Below are 19,265 nucleotides of genomic sequence, written 5' to 3'. Positions count from 1 at the left end.
GTAACAGCCGAGAATTTTCTACCAAATTTTGGTAAGAAAAGGGCAGAGATTATTTTGTATGCAACTGAACAGTGAATTCTACCGAAAGTGCGTATGTAACGGTAAAGAATTCACGGCGCATAAATTCTCGATCAAATTCTCTAGAGAATTCTCGGCTTTTGCAAACGGGCTTAAGAAGCAATATTGCGAAAGATACAGGAACAAAGTTCAGCGAAAAAGTTTGATATCTCCTCAGAGCTCCCCATTGAAAATATCAGTAGTATCTTCTTTCAATAATAATTCTACAACCACAAATACGAGGTGGTAAAATATTGAATGAAACTTATGCTTCAATAGCCGACTGAATGAGGTTCGTGAAATGTATGGTGAAATGCTACTCAAAAAGAGATATTCTGTCATTCTCTACAGAGAATGAGTGAATTGCGGTGTGAGGATAGGTCAGACGACGTCAGAAGCAGGTCGAGACTAAAGATTTTCCGTGTTTGAATGCCTCAACTCAAATAATCTATTTCACTATTTTGAGAAATGAGTAATGACTGAAATCATTTCTTGATGAATCTCGAAAAACACATCTGTCTATTCATTATGCTAAGTTGTAATTTACTCTTATTTTGTTTTATACTCACCTAGGAAGGTAATAGGTTTTCCAACAATTCCACTTCCGGGTTCTTTCACTCTGATGGCTTGAACATCATAAACTTTCGCTGCGTATGGGCTTCCAACAGTTGGAATATCGTTAACAGATACGTTTATTCGGTGTTCTCCAACGACCCTTGGAGTAAATTCAGCCCTGAACTGACCATTACCTATCGACTGAACGTGGGTAGGTATCGCTTGACCTCCTGGACCTAACGAGATTTGGTAGTAGGGTCACATTAAGGTGTTCAATAGAATTTTATTTTCATCGAAGGAGTCCAGGGAAAAAGGGACGTTAATAGGGAATTAAGGGACTATATCAAGAATGCCATATTAAACGAGGAGATAATAATTATATAGTATATACTTCCTACTGATCCAAACAAGAATTGATAATTTCATTTGTTGCTGAGAAAATTTTATGTTTATTTTAATTAATTATTTTTATTTTTTCAAGATCTCCCCGAAATTCAATCTTATTCACACAATTTCATATCATATACAACCTGTAACAGTGAAAACGGGAATCCATTTTTCTAGAATGTTTTCTAGTTGCTCTAGCTGGATAAATTAAAAATATTAATAATATCACTTAATGATGAAATGTTTTCAATGAACTACTTATCCATCGTTTCAGTAACTTACTCCTACTGACGATAGAGAAAAACCATTTCAATACCTTCAGATAGATCATAGAATATAAATCAGATGGTGTTCTTTTTCTATATTGATAAGGCGAAACGATGGATATATAGGTTGATTGAAAACGGCCGTTAAGCGACATCCACCTAAAATCCTCCTGAGAATTTTATAATATAGGCAACAACAGCTTGGGGATACAGCTCTACAGTAGCTGCATCATTGCAAACGAAACTCTGAGAATTTTCCAAGCAAACGATGCTATAAAAAAGGCTGTACAAATTTCATCAAGTATTTTTTATGGTTCAGTCATAGATATTGATTATGGACTGAACATTGCTTATTCGGCTCTACAGTAAAAATGAAAAAATCGAAAAATTTCCAGAATAGCTTTCATTTACCGCTGTTCTTCCCCTTTTGACTTATTTTCTTCCCTTTTTTCTCCCCCCTTTTTCTTTCTATTCGCCCTTTCCTTCACCTTCACCTTTTCCTCTTTCTCTTTTTTTTCTCCCCCCCCCCATATTTTCGCCTATGCGTGTTGCTCAGTCCACTCTCTGACTCAATGGGTTGATTCAGTTCACAATTTTACCTCAAAACACTTCGAAAACTAGCAAAACTCTTCATATCTCTTTCTTATCATTTCATAATCTCTTAATATAATTTCAAAGGGTATGATTTTTGCATCAAGTCACATGAGAGCATTCACTACATGGTGATTGTTTCGTGACAATCAGTTCGGTATGGTTGTGGACAAGCCACGAATAGAATGCTCCTATAAAAACTCAGAATTTTCGGATCGTTTATGCGGTCTCATGTGAAGAATGACATCCATCAACCTTACTTATTACCCCTATACATGGAAGAGAAGAGTGAGGAATTCCTGAGTTAAAAATGTTGGCCAGAATGAACAATTTTGCATGATGGCAATATCGTCAATTTCGTATTCCTCCGTAGCTGCTTATTAGGTACCTTTACACTAACACTCTTTCGCGCGCGATCGAATCGCGAGTGCCAGTCACTCGTGTTTTCGCGCGGTATGGAATGGCGCGTGTTAACTATTTTGTGTCTTGAGGTCGCATCGGCTTTTCGCGCAGTCTTGCGTGTGCTTTGGAGCGTCCAATTCGAAATCTCTCATTATGAGCGAGAGGTTGGCGTGACTCGTGGCATGTTGAAATTTTCAACGGTTTTAGTGGCACTCCATAGCTCGAAATGGACAAATTGAATAAAAAACGCAAACTGAAAGTGGCTTTGTGCTTGGCAGTGTATATGAATATTCCAAAGAAGAGAAACAGAAGATGCTGGGTGAAAGAATGGATGGAAAATCGTACATATGGACATATGCCTCTCTTGAATGAGTTGCGTGAAAATTTTCCTATGGACTTCAGGAACTATTTGAGAATGGATGCCGAATCCATAAAGTCTTTGCTCCAGAGTCTTGAATCTTCCATGTTCCTTATAAATTGAAATCTTGTACGAATAATCATTAATTAATACCTACATACATGTACTTACGAATTTTGAACGTATGTACTTCTTCAATTAGAAACCCGCGCGAATACACAAACGCCCCGAATCCAAACAAACTCAGTCACTCGGGCTAGTCGCTCGCGAATTTTTACACGTCCAAAAACCGAGTGAATGATTTGCCTTTACACTAGCATTCTTTCGCAAGCGATTGGCACGGGGCGTTCTTGTCGCGCGCGAAAGAGCGTTAGTGTAAAGGTACCTATTGTCTGCTGCACAAATCATCAAGTGCATTGTGCATTAATGTGTCCACAAAATTCATCTCCACGTACTTATGTTTTGGAAGATATGAAGAACGGACCTCGCGTTCAACATTTATGGCTCCACTTGTAGGTGTGTTATTCTTCGGATGTCTTGTTGCCTGGCTTGCATTTTTGTATCGAGCGTCCAGTATAACGCATTCGTTTCACATACTGTACCGCGCTATACCGTACGCTATACCGTACGGACCCGTGATACCCGTCCACTTGCTCTTTGGTTTCTTTCGTGTATGTCTATACGACATACAATTTTATTGTATTTAACCCCAGAGATATATGAATAATACTACCTACACTTATAACTGACTCACACAGGGCATTCAGATGTGTTTAATTATTGTCGCGATTTTTAACTGTAGGCCCCAAAAAAAATATGAGGAAAAAGAAGAAAGATTTCAATTCAGCAGACTTCTGCGTCGCGGAAAATGTAAAAATAACAAGCCTAAGATCAACACAGGCAGGAAGGAAAGTTGGGAAGTATAAATAACCCCATTATCTGAATACCTGTGTAAATAATAATGTTGGACTCGTGTAGGTATACTAAATTTACCAAATAAATGTTCTGAATAATGCTGATCAATAATTCACTCTATAAATTTGTCTGTTATATTTTATGTCCTAAGTGGTTGATTATTGATTATAAGTATATGTCTCTGCTCAGGATGAAAAAAATATCATACCATATTTACGAAAATATGATATAACGTAGGTATTCCACAAAAAAATCAAACTCATACATAATTTCGAACTTTTTGAGACAAAAACAAATGTAACAATTACTTGGGGAGCCCACGATGCTAAATCGGGATTTACTCGAGCGTGGTAACCTAGTGGATTTTGAATATTAGATGGTAGAAAGAAAAAAAGGTTGAATGATGTATGCACTTCCAGCGGTGAGGAAAGCGTTTGCAGGTTTTCAAAGATGTAAAAAAAATGCCAGGTGTACATACGTGTCAGATTAAGATACTGTATGTCTCACGTGTCTCTGATAATAAATTCATGTTAATCTGACAGTTTTCGTAGTGGGGCTGGCCGTACAAAAGAGTTGAAAATGGTAAAAAAAAATTTTTTCGAGCGTGTCCGATTTTTGGAGGATATATTTATTGGACGTAAAGGAAGCTTCTTTTTGAGAGACTAACAATTCGGTCGTGACGCAAGGTCACAGCGGTCCTTTGAAAATGCAAAAAAAAAAGATTACTTGTACATACTCGAGCGTGTCAGATTTTCATACAGATGGTTAATCTCAGTGTTGCAGGCGTGTTGATCCATTAATCTGACACTCATCAGGGGGGTTATCTTAATCTTACAGTTTGAAGATGATAACAATGCATTTTTTGAATATATCCCTTCCTGTACTTCTAATCGTTTCTGTATTCATTTTGAATGTTGTAGATGATACAATTCTATACAACTTTTGTCTGAAGCAATTTTACATACTCTCAACCGTTTTCGAGCTAGAGGGCGAGGAGCTCAGCCACATATGCTAAAGGGGGTCAATGTAAAAGGTGAGCGGTTCTTTTTTATAATAAAATACAGCTGGCGCACCGAATTCTTCTGGGTATTTTGACATTTAAAATGTGTGATGTATGACAATTATCAAAATGGCGCTCAAATTGTTGAATTATTTCATGAAAATCAGCGTTCTATGAAAAGTGTTTTTAGAAAATTACCTGAATTTCATGGTTAACATAATTGTCCATCTGAAAGCACTGTTGGTCGAATTATTAAAAAATTTCAAAAGATGGGTTCTGTAATAATCGAATTTTGTGGCTTGAATTAATGAATATTGATCAAGATAACATTTGGTTTCAACAGGATGGCGCTACACCTCACTTTGCAAATAACACAATTGATTTATTGATTGATTTTCGTCAAGCTTAAATTGTCAGATTAAGATAATGTAAACTTTTCAACATATTAACATATAATTAACCACCTATATCTTAATCTGATATGCTCGACTACGAAAAATAATGTTTTTTTTTACCATTCTGACAGGCTGTGCTATAGACAATTCCCTCTATATACAGGTCTAATTTTTGGTGGAGGTACTCTACAGGGTCCAAGGTGTCCCCCTTATGTTAATCTGACACACTCGAATAAATCCCTAATTTCCCCCTTAAGCTCCCAACTAAATGTTCGACATCGCTAAAGCGTTGAACTTGGAGCTCAATACAAATATACCTATTCGGTATATCGGATGCGCTGTTTCAGACCGTCAATACCATGGCGAATATACCTTTTTTGCATTCGGTAGTAACTCGTTAGTAACTATTTATAACACCAAAATTCTCCTTTATATATTTACCTGAAAGGTAGTGGTAGAAAAACACCGCACCCAATGTTCGATTTTTCGCGAGAAATACAAGATACAAAGATACTCCGATCACAAACATCGATTCCCAGACGAAAATTCCCATTAAAAAGAAAATTAAAAACAAAACGGGAATTTGTGTCACAAATATGTAGTTACAGATGAAGGATTTAACGGAAGCAAAAAAATAATTCAGTATTTTACAAAATGAGTATGTGCCCTTTTTCATTTTAGGGGTGCTACTTTGATAACAACAGATTAGGTACCTAATGGAAAATTTTGTTTGTCGAATATCTATTAACAGAGTACTCTACAAAGAACCAGCGAAATCCAGAATTTTCCAATATATTTGTTCTTACTCATACCCTTCACAAACATAGGGTGCAATTTTTGTAACACATATTTTATGTGTTACAAATAGTTACGAAGCAAAATATAAATAAAAAAATTTTCGAAAATGAGGATTATAACTTCGCATTTGCATTTTCGGGGTATCATAATCCCATTATATGTTAGATTACAAAAAGTTAATACCGTGTATATGCTGAAATATTTTTAGTTTCGCTGATGAATATTTTATACATGGCCGCAGAAGCACAAACTCAAATATCTGCTCGTTTTCGCTATGGTGATATAACGCGAATAACTAGGACCATCCTATATATTTTGCTCACCACTCTTGGGCATTTTGTCAAATTTTTTCGATTTAATGAGCTCATAAGCGAGTTTTAGTTGAACCTTCGATTATTTTTTACTTTGCATGAAGATTTTTCTTGTTACAATTATAACTTTAATGACTTGAACTTTTTCTACACATGAAGTTTTTTATACATTTTCTGAAGATGTTTAATCTTTAAACAGTTATTGCTTTAGTTATCTGCACCATTGCATGAAAATAAGTGAAGAAAATTTGATTCCAAGTCCGAAGTGTATTTGTACTCAAGGATAAAGATGGTCCCAATAACCCCAAGCAAATATCCACCACCATAATGAAGAATGAAATTATCTAAAATGTTTTGATAGTGAACGCATTTTCAGCATTCTTTAATTCAAGACAAAATTTTTCTTGCAAATCAATTCCTGCTTCGACTACTTTAAATAGCTGAAGGCAATTATTCAACTTGTTATAGCTCTCTAAAATATACGTAATAATAAAATCTGAAGAAGAATTCATTACATGACCATGTGGTATTTGAGGTGAAAGTATATACTACGTTGCTTTTTTCCACTTAATATGGCTACTCTTGAAGAAGTTAGTAGAATATATGAGGAAAGAAAGGTTTATTTAATATAAGAGTCTTCGGTGACCTGGAAATGAGAAAATGTGCTGTAAAAGCTATAAACACAAAGGAGAATGAAGGGGGAAACAACTGAGGCATGCTCTATATTTTACTCATTTACAATAATTCCAAGAGTACAATTACACTTCAATATTCAGATCAATATGGCATTCTTCACAGAAAAATTGAGAGATGCAAACGTGAAAAAATCAACTAGATCGATTCTCATTTCTTGATTTCAATGTTTCAACCGCATACCATAAAATTGGGTCAGAGTAGATTCGTTTGGTTTAATCTCCTAGGTGATTGATTTTATTCAAGTTGGCATCCACAAATACAAGAAATCCACCAAAATACCAACATGAATCATATTTTTCTCACCCTCAACATTAACTTCAATATCCTCCAATTTTCCTGAATGATTAATCAATAGGGTACTGGGTTTGTGAACAGGGCCAGGTCCCGGAAGTGTTACTGTAGGACCAGAGCCTCCACCGCCGACACCAACAATAAGAGGACAACCAACTACAGGTCGCTTGTTGAAAGCTACGTTCACTACATGGTCACAAGCTTCACCAGGAACGAAGCTGACTGCAAACCTTGCGTTTCCTTGTGGATGAACTTGGGTGGGTATGTTGAGCCCTCTAGCTGATATAGTTATCTCGAGATTTCCTTCCCCAGCTTCGCTAGCATCTACAGAAAAAGTGACAGGTCTACCAACAATTCCCCTAGCCACAGTTCCGACAGTAACTCTGTTTGAATCGAAAGCTTTCGCTAAGAAGGGTGTGCCTTGAACTGGTCTGCCATTATACTCAACGCTTATCTGATGGGCACCAACTTGGACTGGAGTGAATTCAGCTGTGAATCCCGAATGTATGTCTCCAGTTACTTTAACTGGTAGTTCGCCGTGAGGACTTCTAACTGCAACAGCAAGTTCAGCTGCACCTCCGCCTGCCACCCCCATATGGAAGGTGCTCGGTTGGTTAACAGGTATCAGTTCGAGATGATTTAAATTCAGGGTGACCCTACTTGTATCAGTTACAGTACATACGAACGGGCACCCTCTAACCGTCTCTCCATTAAATTTGATATCTATAAGATGTGGCTTGACTTGATCTGGTGTAAAGGAGACCAAGCATCTGCCTCCTCCTACTACTTGAACATGATTTGGCACTTCACCTTCGTTTATTGATATTTCGAGTTGTCCTTCTCCTGCCTGACTAGCGTCAACTGAAACAGAACCGTATTAATACAATTGTCTGTAAATGAAAAATTTTACTTTTGTCGCTTGTGAGAATAGAAAATTGCTTAGTCGAAAAGAAAAAGGAAAGGACCTTGTATGCTATCCAAAACGATGGAAGATCCAATAAATCCTACTACAAATTTTCAATCGTCAATTATATCAAGTCAATATTTCGGAGCATTATTTATAGTAAACGACAAAAGTGTTTTTTTTTTTAATTGAATGCACATCAAAACATGTGCTCGAAGAGAATCAACCTTTCATTCGAATGATTTATCATGTTTCTAAACCCACATTTCCAGGTTTTTCAAAAAAAAAAAAAAAACAAGTTTTGAGCTGAATGTTGGCGTTGAACTGCTTTCAACAGTTATTTGCGTAACTTGTTGGGAAAAACATTATTTTTCGTAATGAGCGTATTTCTCGCTTCGCTAGTTGCGCAAAAGAACGCGAAATAATAAAAATTCTGTTTTCCAACATCATTCACACAATATTTTTTTCTAATATTGAATAAGACGTTGCTATGAATTCAAGTAACAAAAACGTCTTTAAAAGCTTTCCCGGAGATTTCTTAAAAATTTTCTAGTGACCGAAAATATTCAACTTTTCACTCCGTTAGTATGAAAGCAAATATCATTTAAGTTGCGAAATATTTTACTTTGCGTAACTGGTTGCAAAAAGTGAAACGTTTCAAAACGTCAATGAGTTTTAAAAAGTGTCACTTATTTTTCAAAATTGGAAAAAAATATTTTCAAAATATATTTTGTGTGACGTCACTGGTTTAATCTTCGCCAAAATTAATAGTTTGTTGAAAGTTCACATCGCGATAGGATGACAAATGATTGACATCGATTTCGGTTCGAACTATGCCTGAATCTGCTTTAAATATTCACGAAATATTTCCAAACATTTTTGTAAGTGACGTCACCGTTGTAACGCCAAGATATGTATTTTTCAAAAATGAAATATTTTTTAGGAATGTTCACACCAAAATTAGGCTTTAATGAAAATTGCATAATTCTGCATTGAGTATGAAGTTCTGAAATGTCATAAAACATGTGTAATAATAATTGCAACAAAATATTTTCGAAATAATTCGAGCAAATTTGATTCGAAAAAAAATTAAAATAGAGGTTAATTACTATTAACCCTTAATAACCTGAGTTATGATCACTATTCTAATTGAATAAATATTCTTTATAGAGTGTACAAGACAAAAACAACTCAATTTCTGTTTGAAAATTGTATAGTTTTTGTTTGAGAAAAATGGTGTTACATATATGTAACGCTAAAAGCTACAGTTACTGAGAAATAAAATAGATTTGCCAGTGAAATTTGCGTTACATATGTGTAACACTAGGTTATTATGGGTTAAAACCGAGATTAAAACCCACATCAATCAGAGATGTATCCTAAATCCGACAATGAACAAGGGAAAATTTTTATATTCACGAAATGTCATTTGACTCGGGCCAAAATTGAGATTTGTGAAATTTCGAAAAGAAACAATATTATAAATTCAATATTCGCCCGGGACAGGCAAAGCAGAATTTTTAGGGAAGGTATTTTCAATAAAATAAAATAGACATTTGTGAAAGTCGAGAATCCACATATGTATTCACAAAGAAATAAGTCCTATTCGAAAAAAATTCAGTTTCAACGTTAGAACATACAACGGTAAACAAACAGTTTTTAAAATATTTTCCATTTGTCATCGGTAGTGTTTTTGAACAATTATTCTGAAAATTTTTGCTGATTCACCAATCAGAAAATCACAAATCATAATCACTATTGCGATCATAGATTATTATTATTAATCTAATAGCGTTTTCTATTGGTAACACTAGTGCTGCACTGGTGCAGTTATTATGTTCTATTGGTGTTTCGAGTGCAAAAAGTCATGTTCTTTTTGAAAACTGGTAAAATTTTAAAATTCAAATTATGTTGAAAATTTGAAAAACATTTTCAGGATATTGTTTAGTACCTACTGTTTTGTAACTTTTGTCGTCATATACCAGTGAAGATATTTTTGCTGTTATGAATTTGTTTTCTTCATTTGCTGACAGTGAAGATGAGCTCGAATATTTAGCTGTTCTATCTAAACAGAAGGACACTCCGAAAATAAAAAAAAATTTTACAGACGTTGTTCACAAGAGGACTGATGCTGAGTAACAAATGGAAGACTTTTGTATTTTAAATATCCGTTCAAAAATAAATGAATTGCAAAAAGGAAATTAAATCTGAAGTCGCGCACTTACTAGTTATATAATTTGAAAACATGTTCAGGATCATCTTATTCAACTGCTTCATTTATAGAAATTATTTCTCGATTGAATCTGAAAATGAGTAGGTACTTAAACATTTTCCATTTTTTATTTCAAAAAGGGCAAACCGGCCCACAACAAACAAGGCAAAATAACATCGAACCCATAGATTTTTTTTCAATCTATAACCGATCCGTTCAAATTTCGGTTTCGTATGTTCTGCTGGAGCTGCACTAGATGAGCTCCTTGACAGCACGGAAATATTATTCGAGTGCACTGAGTGCAGAACTAGTTTTACCAATAGAAAACGCTATAAGATTGAGATTCAATCATTTACCTACTGATGTGGTGAGATAAATGATTAGGTATGAAATTATGTTGCAGGATTTATTGGACTATTTCCAACAGTGGGTCGGATCAAAACAGATTGAAAAATGCATTTCAGATGGCATATCCAAACTGTAATAGAAATGGAACTAGCTAGCGGTGGTACCAGTAGCTACCGACAATTTATCGATGTCGGAGTCGATAAGGCTTTGTCGACAATCTAATTACACTCAACAGTTTTCGTGTCAACAAAATGTTCATGCAGAGGAAATTAATCATCTGTAGTACCATTTCTCCCCTACTACTAGATTAAGTAAGGGAAAGAAGGGTTACTGTCAAGTTGTGTGCTTTTCGCGAGATTGTGTTGTGGTACTACATATTTAGATTTTGCTATTAGACAAAATCAATCAAATTTTGAAATAGAAGTTGCTACTTTTCGATATAATCGTTCAAGCTGCAGCATTAGAAATATTTCAAATCGATAGAGAAGTTGTTCTTAGGCAAAAATCAAAATTTTCATTAAATTCGTAAGTTCACCGAATACCTATAGCTTACGGTAAATGTCTAACAGAAAATCGACCGTGGCACAATCTGTTTATAAAAGGGCGAATAAAACATACTTCGCTCTTTATTATCTTTCACAATGTGATTGGTGAGAAATCGTTCTCCATTATTAAGATATGTAGGTATTCACATTCATGGGGAATTATGTCGTTTATGGATCGCGGAATCGCCTGAAATACCTACATGTCTGTTAGATTCGAAAGTCTATTTTTGCAAATGATTTCCTTCTTCAATCGACATAATGAAATTTCTCCATTCAAGTGAGTATTATGCTCGCAAGGTACGATTTCCCCCCAATAATGTTCATCTCAACCGGCGAAGATGTGTATATCTTTTGTTATATACCTACAGCTGGGGTTCCCAGAGTATACACCAAGTTACATAATGATGATAATTTGGGATCTTCTACAGACTCAAAACTTTCTTCTTGTATGAAACGAATTACTAGTTTTCTTGATACTTCCAGTTCATCGACAGTCAAAAATTTTGAGTCTTCAGTATTTTTCTTTCTGCTATTATTGACAAATCGTTTGATCCATGCAACCATCTTGACGATTTTGCTGAACTTCGAAAAGTACTTGTAGTACCATACAAAATCTTCAGACACAGACAACGAGGAAACAACAGTTTTTCTTCTTTCGCAGTTTATTTCCTCTTCATTACTATCAAAATTCTGACTAGGCCATTGGGAAATTGGATCACACAACCATTTTGGACCCTCTCATCATCTTCCATCAGCTAGTGATTTAGCAGAACATCCTCGTGATGGAAGATCTGCAGGATTCATATCACCAGGAACATGGTACCAGTCTATAGGTTTAGAAAAACGTTTTATTTCTTCAACACGGTTCCAGATGAATGGTTTCCAATTTTCTTTCCTTTTGATCCAAGATAAAACAGTTGAGGAGTCTGACCAAAAAAATGCTTGAAGGTTGATTTCATAGTTTGTCTGGAAATTTCGAAATATTCTCACTCCAATTGTTGCAGCCAAAAGTTCGAGACGTGGTATGGTTAATTTTTTAATAGGTGCTACTCTAGATTTTCCTTCGATTAATCTCAAAACTACTTGACCATCAACATTTTCTGTTCTGAGAAAAATACAAGCTGCATAGGCATCTGCACTTGCATCACAGAAAACATGTACAGATTGAGTGGTCAATATAAATTCCTTAACGGATGTCAAATAGGGTAGTTCTTGTAACCACTTCAGGAATAATTCTTGAACTACTTCATCAACTTCCAAATCCCATCCCAATTTCGTAGACCAAGTCTTTTGGAGTAAAATTTTTGGGATCAGTGTCACTGGACATGAGAAACCAATTGGATCAAACAGTTTGTGTGCTGCAGATATTATAGTTCGTTTAGTTATCAGACCTACATCCATTTTATCAAACCATTCTAGAGAAACTTACACTAAGGTGTCCAATTTACGATTCCAGATGAGTCCAAGGATGTTACTTTTTGCTTCGACTTCGACATTTTCTGGCAAAGAATGCTCCCACCCTCTCAACTCGAACTTTCCATCAGCCAGAATTTTAGTTGACTGTTCAATAAATTGGTTGAGAGCTTCTTCGTTTTGTACACTTATAAGAATATTGTCAACGTAAAATGACTTCAAGAATTTCAAAATAACTTTGGGGCTATAGGAGTTTTCTCCATGAATTGATTCTCTTAGAGTTTCTTGCAGATGAAATTCGAGGACTGCTCCCAATAGAAAAGGACTGCAAGTTACTCCAAATACGACACGGGCATGTCTATAAATTTTTATTTTTCTGTTTTTATCGTACCAAAATAACTTTAAAAAGTTTCAATCGTTCTCTTGTAATCCAATCTGAAGAAATGCCTTTCTTATATCAGCTGTGATTCCTATCTTATCCAAGCGGAAACGTAGAATCATAGATGGAATTAATTCAATGAGGTTGATTCCTTTCTCAAGACACTGATTCAAAGATGGCTGATTCTTTGCTCCTGACGAAGCATCAAAAACTAGACGTACAGGTGTTGTGGTACTACTGGGCTTATATACTGGATGATGAGGTAAAAAATGACCAGACTGAGATGATGTTTCAAGAGGTTCATTTTCTGACGAACTAACCAATTGTCGAAGACGTTATCGTAGACGTTGTAGAAATTATCCTTTTTCAACTTTTTCACAGTGTGGAGGAGTCTTTTATAGGATAAATCGAAATTGGATGATAAAGGGGGATGACCTTCAATCCAAGGCATACACACTTCATATCGCCTGTCATCTCTTCGTTTAACTGTAGTTAGAAAATGTTCCATAACAAGTTTTTCTTGTTCCCGTTGTGATTCAGATCTTTCAGGAGCTTGAATACCAAGGACATCTAGATTCCATAAGTCACATATGTATGGCCACATTTTTCGAAAACATTGAAGTTACAAGAAGGGATGTCTAAGATGAGTATTCTGATTTCAGTTTTCCCATGAGTGTCCAACCTAGTAATGTATGAACCGCTACAAGTCCACAATCCAAATCTTGTTTACGTCCGGAAAAAAGTTTTCCGGCTATGTCGGCACCAACCAAAACATCAATTGGCCCATCTGTAGTGTCAGTAATTTCTACTCCCATTAGTTTCAGTTCATCCAGCCAAGGTCCCTTTTTCACTGAGCTTATGTGGTTGCAAATCAATGGTTGATCCAAAACTTCGAAGTTGCAAGAGTAGTCTTCAGTAAGACTTTGAAGAGAAATTCTGAAGCATCTATGACTCACAGATTCAGTTTGTGTTCCTCCAAAAAGTGAATGTACTAGCTGTTCTTCTCGAACTGGAGGGTACCCCATCTCTTCGGCAATTTTTCTTGTAATATATGACTTGTGGGATCCAGTATCGATCAAGAGTCTTACTCGGCGACATTCTTTGTCCCCCCTCAGTTCTACTACTATGGTTTGCAAAAAAATTTCGGGAAAAGTGTGGTTGGACAGACTGTGTTCATCAATTTTTAAGTTTGGCTGTTTCAAATTCCTATCATTAGAACTCGATGATGACTCGACATCGTTTTTGGGACACATAATAACACAATGTCTACCTTGACATCTGTGGCATTTTTCTCGAGAGCGGCATCTTCGAGCTATATGACCAAATTTGGTGCATAGGTGGCAACAAGCATTTTCTGACAATTTCTGTTTCCTTTCTGCAAAACTGAGTTTCAACACTTCCTTACATTGATCAGTTGAATGTGAATTTTTGCAAAACACACATCGTGGAACTCCTTTGTTGTACAATTCAGAAGCAGTGGGTACATTAGAACTAGTACGTATGCTCCTATCTTCAGGCTTTCGTCTGTCTTTGAAACTGGACACCGCGAGATGAATTCTGTCTTCGTTCATCACTTCTTCTCTCAGAAAATTCATGAGAGCATCAAGACGCTTCTTCAAACTGCACTCTGATGAATAGAACTGACTTCTATGCCATGCTCGTATTAAATCTTCTCCTAGGCATGATTCAACCAAAGGGTATAGCATGGCAGCGCAGGTATCTGATTTTACACCCAGACTTTCTAATGCTCTCAATTGTGATTCAATTTTGTCAAAAAATGTTGATAGTTTATTTTTGGTATTCAGATTCATCAAAACTAGCTTGAGAAGTTCTCGGACATAAACTTCTATTAACAAATCTTCTCTTCCAAATCTTTGTTTCAAACTATCCACTGCTTTAACATAGTTACCTTTAGAAGCAGGGTAACTTTCCACAATTTGTCTAGCTCGAGAGCCTGGTGTGGTAGCTTGAACTAAATATTGTAGTTTATCCTCCTCTTCTATATCAGAATCTTCATCAATTCTGCTGAATTGATTCCAAAATCCAAGCCAATCTTTCGTTTCACCACCAAACTGTCTGAATTGAAGTTTGGGAATCTTCAATTTGCTTCTGGATTCTGATTTCTTGGAGACACTGCTTTGACATATTAACTTATCGAAACTACATTTTATCTTGTGATATTGAGAACTCATCGTATTCATCTATTCCACTTCTGCATTCATATTCGCTTCTTCTTCTCCTGCATCCAACATTATATCAATCATGAGTTGATTCAGTTCAGATACTTGAAGCATTATTTCATCCAAGACTTTGATGCTACTATATAAGTTGAATTTTTAATGGGTTTAAGGTCTGAAGATGACAAAAACCAATTTATTTAGTTTAGGCAACTAAATAAATTGGTTTTTGTCATCTTCAGACCTTTAGTTTAGGCAACTAAATAAATTGGTTTTTGTCATCTTCAGACCTTAAACCCATTAAAAACTCAACTTATATTGAAGAAAATAGGTCGTTATAATTCAAACTACGTATAGATTTGATGCTACTCTGTATTTCTAGGATATCGCATTTTTCTTTGGAGAAATCTTCTTTCAACTTATCATAGATCCTTATAAAAGCTATGGATATGGATATGGGTGTACCTTTTTGAATTGAGGGCCAAATCTACTTCTTATATCAACAACTTTTATTTCAATATATGTATTTTGACAACTATGACAAGTTCTACATCAAAAAACATTACACATCCTGACAACTCGACGATCAACATATATTCGAAAAACAAAGTAGGAGGATTCTCAATTCCAACAATGCGTCTATATACGCATTTACTCTACAGTAAACAGGTTCGCCGTGAAGCATTTCTGTTAACCATTTTTTCGCAACCAAAAGTTACACGAGTGGAAAACGAAAATATTAAATAGGTAATAAGTAATAACAGTCATATACAGCTATACCCCTTTTAAATTATTCAACAGGTTGATGGGTAGGGAATCGAGTGAAAAAATAGAGCGGAATATTTAGGTACTACTTCAGACAAAAAATTCTTTTGGAAAATATATACCAAGCAACTCTTCCACAAATCCAGACACCGAAGAATAGACCCTGCCCCCTGATATGAAGACACATTAGTTAGTTCGCCCAAGCGAAAAATTCGGGATATACTCGACGTGTCAGATGAATATAAGGGGAGATATCTTGGACCCTGTAGAGTACCTCCACCAAAAATAAGACCTGTAAGTAGGGGGAACGGTCTAGGACAGCCAGTCAGAATAGTAAAATAAAACGATCATTGTACATACTCCAGCGTATCAGATTAATAAATATGGGGTAAATTACTCACGAAAATGTGTGTCAAACTTGCAAAAAAAGTCACGTATACATTCTGGAGCGCGGAAGATTTTTTTCTTATTTTGAAGCTTATGATTCGAAAATGACGGAAAAAATATAATCCGACAGTTTCAGAAAACCCAAACAATAACAATTTGTCATAAAGGTCACAAAAGTATTTTTTTTAATTATGTCCCCTCCTGGGCTTCAAATTGTTTTTGCATTCATTATAAAAGTTGTAGAATATCTAGCACAACATTTTCTACAAATTTCGTTCGAAGCAACCAACTTTTTATAGAAAAAGGTCCAAACGTTTCTGAAGAAAATTGGCGATTAATAAATATTAGACTGGTATTCTACATTGACCTCGCCCTTTCACATGTATGGCTAAGCTCCTCGTCCTCATCATCCTCAAGCTCGAAAACGGTTAGGAACATGTAGAATTGCCTCGGACAAAAATTGTATAGAATTGTATTTTCTACAACTTTCATAATGAATACAAGAACGATTAGAGCTACAGGAAGGGAGATGTTTAAAAAAAAATTGTAATCATCTTCAGACTCAGGTTAGTTTCAGATTAATGGGTCAACACGTCTGCAACACCGAAATTAACCATCTGTATGGAAATTTTACACGCTCGAGTATGTACAAGGTACAAGTAACGATTTTTTTGGATTTTCAAATGACTGCTGTTACCTTGCGTCAAGTCCGAAGTGTCAGTTTCTGAAAAGTAGCTTCTTCTGAAAATTGGACACGTTCGAAAAGATTTTTTTCACCATTTTTCTCTTCCGTACGGCCACCCCACTACGAAAACTGTCAGATTAACATGAATTTATTATCAGAAATACTTAAGGCATATACAGTATTGCAATCTGACACGCTCGAGTACATATGTTACGGGCAATGTAAATAATTGGGCATTGTTTATAATGCCCGGGCAATTTAAAAAGTGCCCAAAAGGATATGACAAAATGATAAATTATGTTGCAAATATTACATTGCCCGGTCATTATGTATAATGCTAAAAATCAGGTGGGCAATTTGAAAATTATATATAATTCATATTTCTTATAAAAAATAACAAATTTTTGCATACCTAAATGACAAAGTAACAAACTAAACATAACAAATAAAATTTCACATGCTGACAAACAAACCGGTGGGATGAAATAAGTACAAACTAAAGTTAAGTCCAAATAAAACTAATGTATTAGATATGTACGTACTTTCAAAATTTATATTCACACAAAATGTCAATACGTAGCAATACAGGCCAATACAGGCTCTATTCATTAGAGCAGCTTCCACTTTGGTGACATTTCGAGTTACATAGCTTTTTTTCTTTACGACACTTGCGCTCGTTGGATTTACAGCTACCTTTACAGCCACATCGACTATAGCCTGTCTTGGATGACAATCTTGCACATTCTCTTAGTTAAATCTCTATCTGTGGAATATCTTCGCCATTCTTTTCACATAGGTTGTCCCATTGGTGTCAATTAATCAAAGTGCCCAAAGAAATAATAGCGGTATTTATAATAATCGGGCAATGTGAGAAATTATTTTAAAATAATTCAAATTTATCAAATTGCCCGATTTTAATGGTCATTATTCATAATAACCAAGCATTATGAATACTGACCTAAATAATTACATTGCCCATAACATATACACCTGACGATTTGTTTTACATTTTTGGAACCTGCAGACGCTTCTCCCACCTTTGAAAGTGCATACATCATACAACCAAAAAGAAACAATGATACTCTTTGATACAACCTTTCCTTCTTCCTACCATCTAACCTTCAAAATCCACTAGGCCTCCACGACGCTCGAGTAAATCCCGATTTGGTATAGTGGGCTCCCCAACTATACGTCGCAAGCGACAAATTTGAAAATAATCGGAGCCGTTGCTAGGTCTCAACTGACCTAGTTGCGCAAGGATTCACGGCAACGAACCATATCGAAGGAATTCAGCAACATAACACAAGCAGTTACGATGTGCAATGGATGCACCTTGGTTTGTCAGGTACAAACAGATTTATCGTGACTTGACGCGAACCTAGAAAGGAACTATCAAGAATCAGAAAACTGTCAGCGCGATAAATTCTGACAGTCAGCTCGCACGTCATTGATTCTAAGAGGATATGGGGATGCCGAAGGAATTAGGCAAGAATAATAAGCTGTGTAGCCTGTGCCAATACCTTCGCTTGTCAGGAAAGAAGCACAAATTCCTTTCGTTGGCCTAGAACTTTTCTGTGGTACGGGACAAGGAAAACACCGATAGAAAATTATTTTGGAGGAATCTTCCGAGATTGGAACAATTTAGAAACATAACTATCACAAGATCTTAGAAGTAGATGGATTCTAGCAGAAACTGAGGATCATCTGGTGACTCGACGTTGCTAGCCAACGGACATCTTAGATACTGGACTTCATTGGGATTCTGGAACTGTAGACGACATTGCAAAAATAACTCCGATGGAGGGCACAATAAATCTTGAGCGCACACTGCAAGGCAACCCCTTAAAGAATTTGGAATTTGCAAGAGAGAGAAACCGATCGAGAGACTAATGCTTATGGATAAATGCCTTGAACACTGTTCCTCGGAAGATGCTGGTCTATGTAGGTATGTTTAAAGATTGATGTTTTTCTACTTTATGAGTTGAATTTAAAAATTATTATATTAAATTAATATAATTATTATTATATTAAGTTATTTCTTGTGAAGTAATTTATGCGCAAATTTGTTGCAGGATTTATTCCATCATGAGGACTTATTCTCTCCAACGTTTCGACCAGCATTGGCATTCGTTACTAACCGAAGAAGGTTTATTTTTCAGTTACACTTCAATCGGAAAAAATTTGTGTCAGATTTCAAGATCATATCGAAGGAAGAAAGACGAAAGAAGTAGTATTCAACGCTTTCTTAACGCCTCGTCTCTATGGAAAATGAAAATAATAACTGTCAATCGACCCTATTCTGTAACTGCAGGTCGAATAGATATGGTATGCGTCGAATAGAAATATACCAGACAAATGGTACAATCCTGGTATATTCCTATTCGACCCATACCATCTCTATTCGATCTGAAATTAGGCCCGAATATCT

At 35.8% G+C, this 19,265-nt stretch overlaps 1 protein-coding gene across 2 annotated transcripts in view; it reads right to left on the bottom strand.

Moving 5' to 3' along the window:
• The window catches only part of LOC123311881 (filamin-C), a 190,048-nt gene that overhangs the window by 18,211 nt on the left and 152,572 nt on the right, over positions 1-19,265 (bottom strand). For both annotated transcript variants that reach the window (XM_044895996.1, XM_044895997.1), the window contains 2 exons: positions 7,035-7,883; positions 627-848 (listed from right to left, as the gene is read on the bottom strand). In XM_044895996.1, the coding sequence (XP_044751931.1) occupies positions 627-848; positions 7,035-7,883 (1,071 nt within the window). The remainder of the gene's footprint in view (positions 1-626; positions 849-7,034; positions 7,884-19,265) is intronic.

The sequence above is a fragment of the Coccinella septempunctata genome, chromosome 4 (genome assembly GCF_907165205.1).
Source record: "Coccinella septempunctata chromosome 4, icCocSept1.1, whole genome shotgun sequence".
NCBI classification, from domain to species: Eukaryota; Metazoa; Arthropoda; class Insecta; order Coleoptera; family Coccinellidae; genus Coccinella; species Coccinella septempunctata.
The sequence above is the reverse complement of the archived record's forward strand: the minus strand, read 5'-3'. Positions and strand labels throughout refer to the sequence as shown.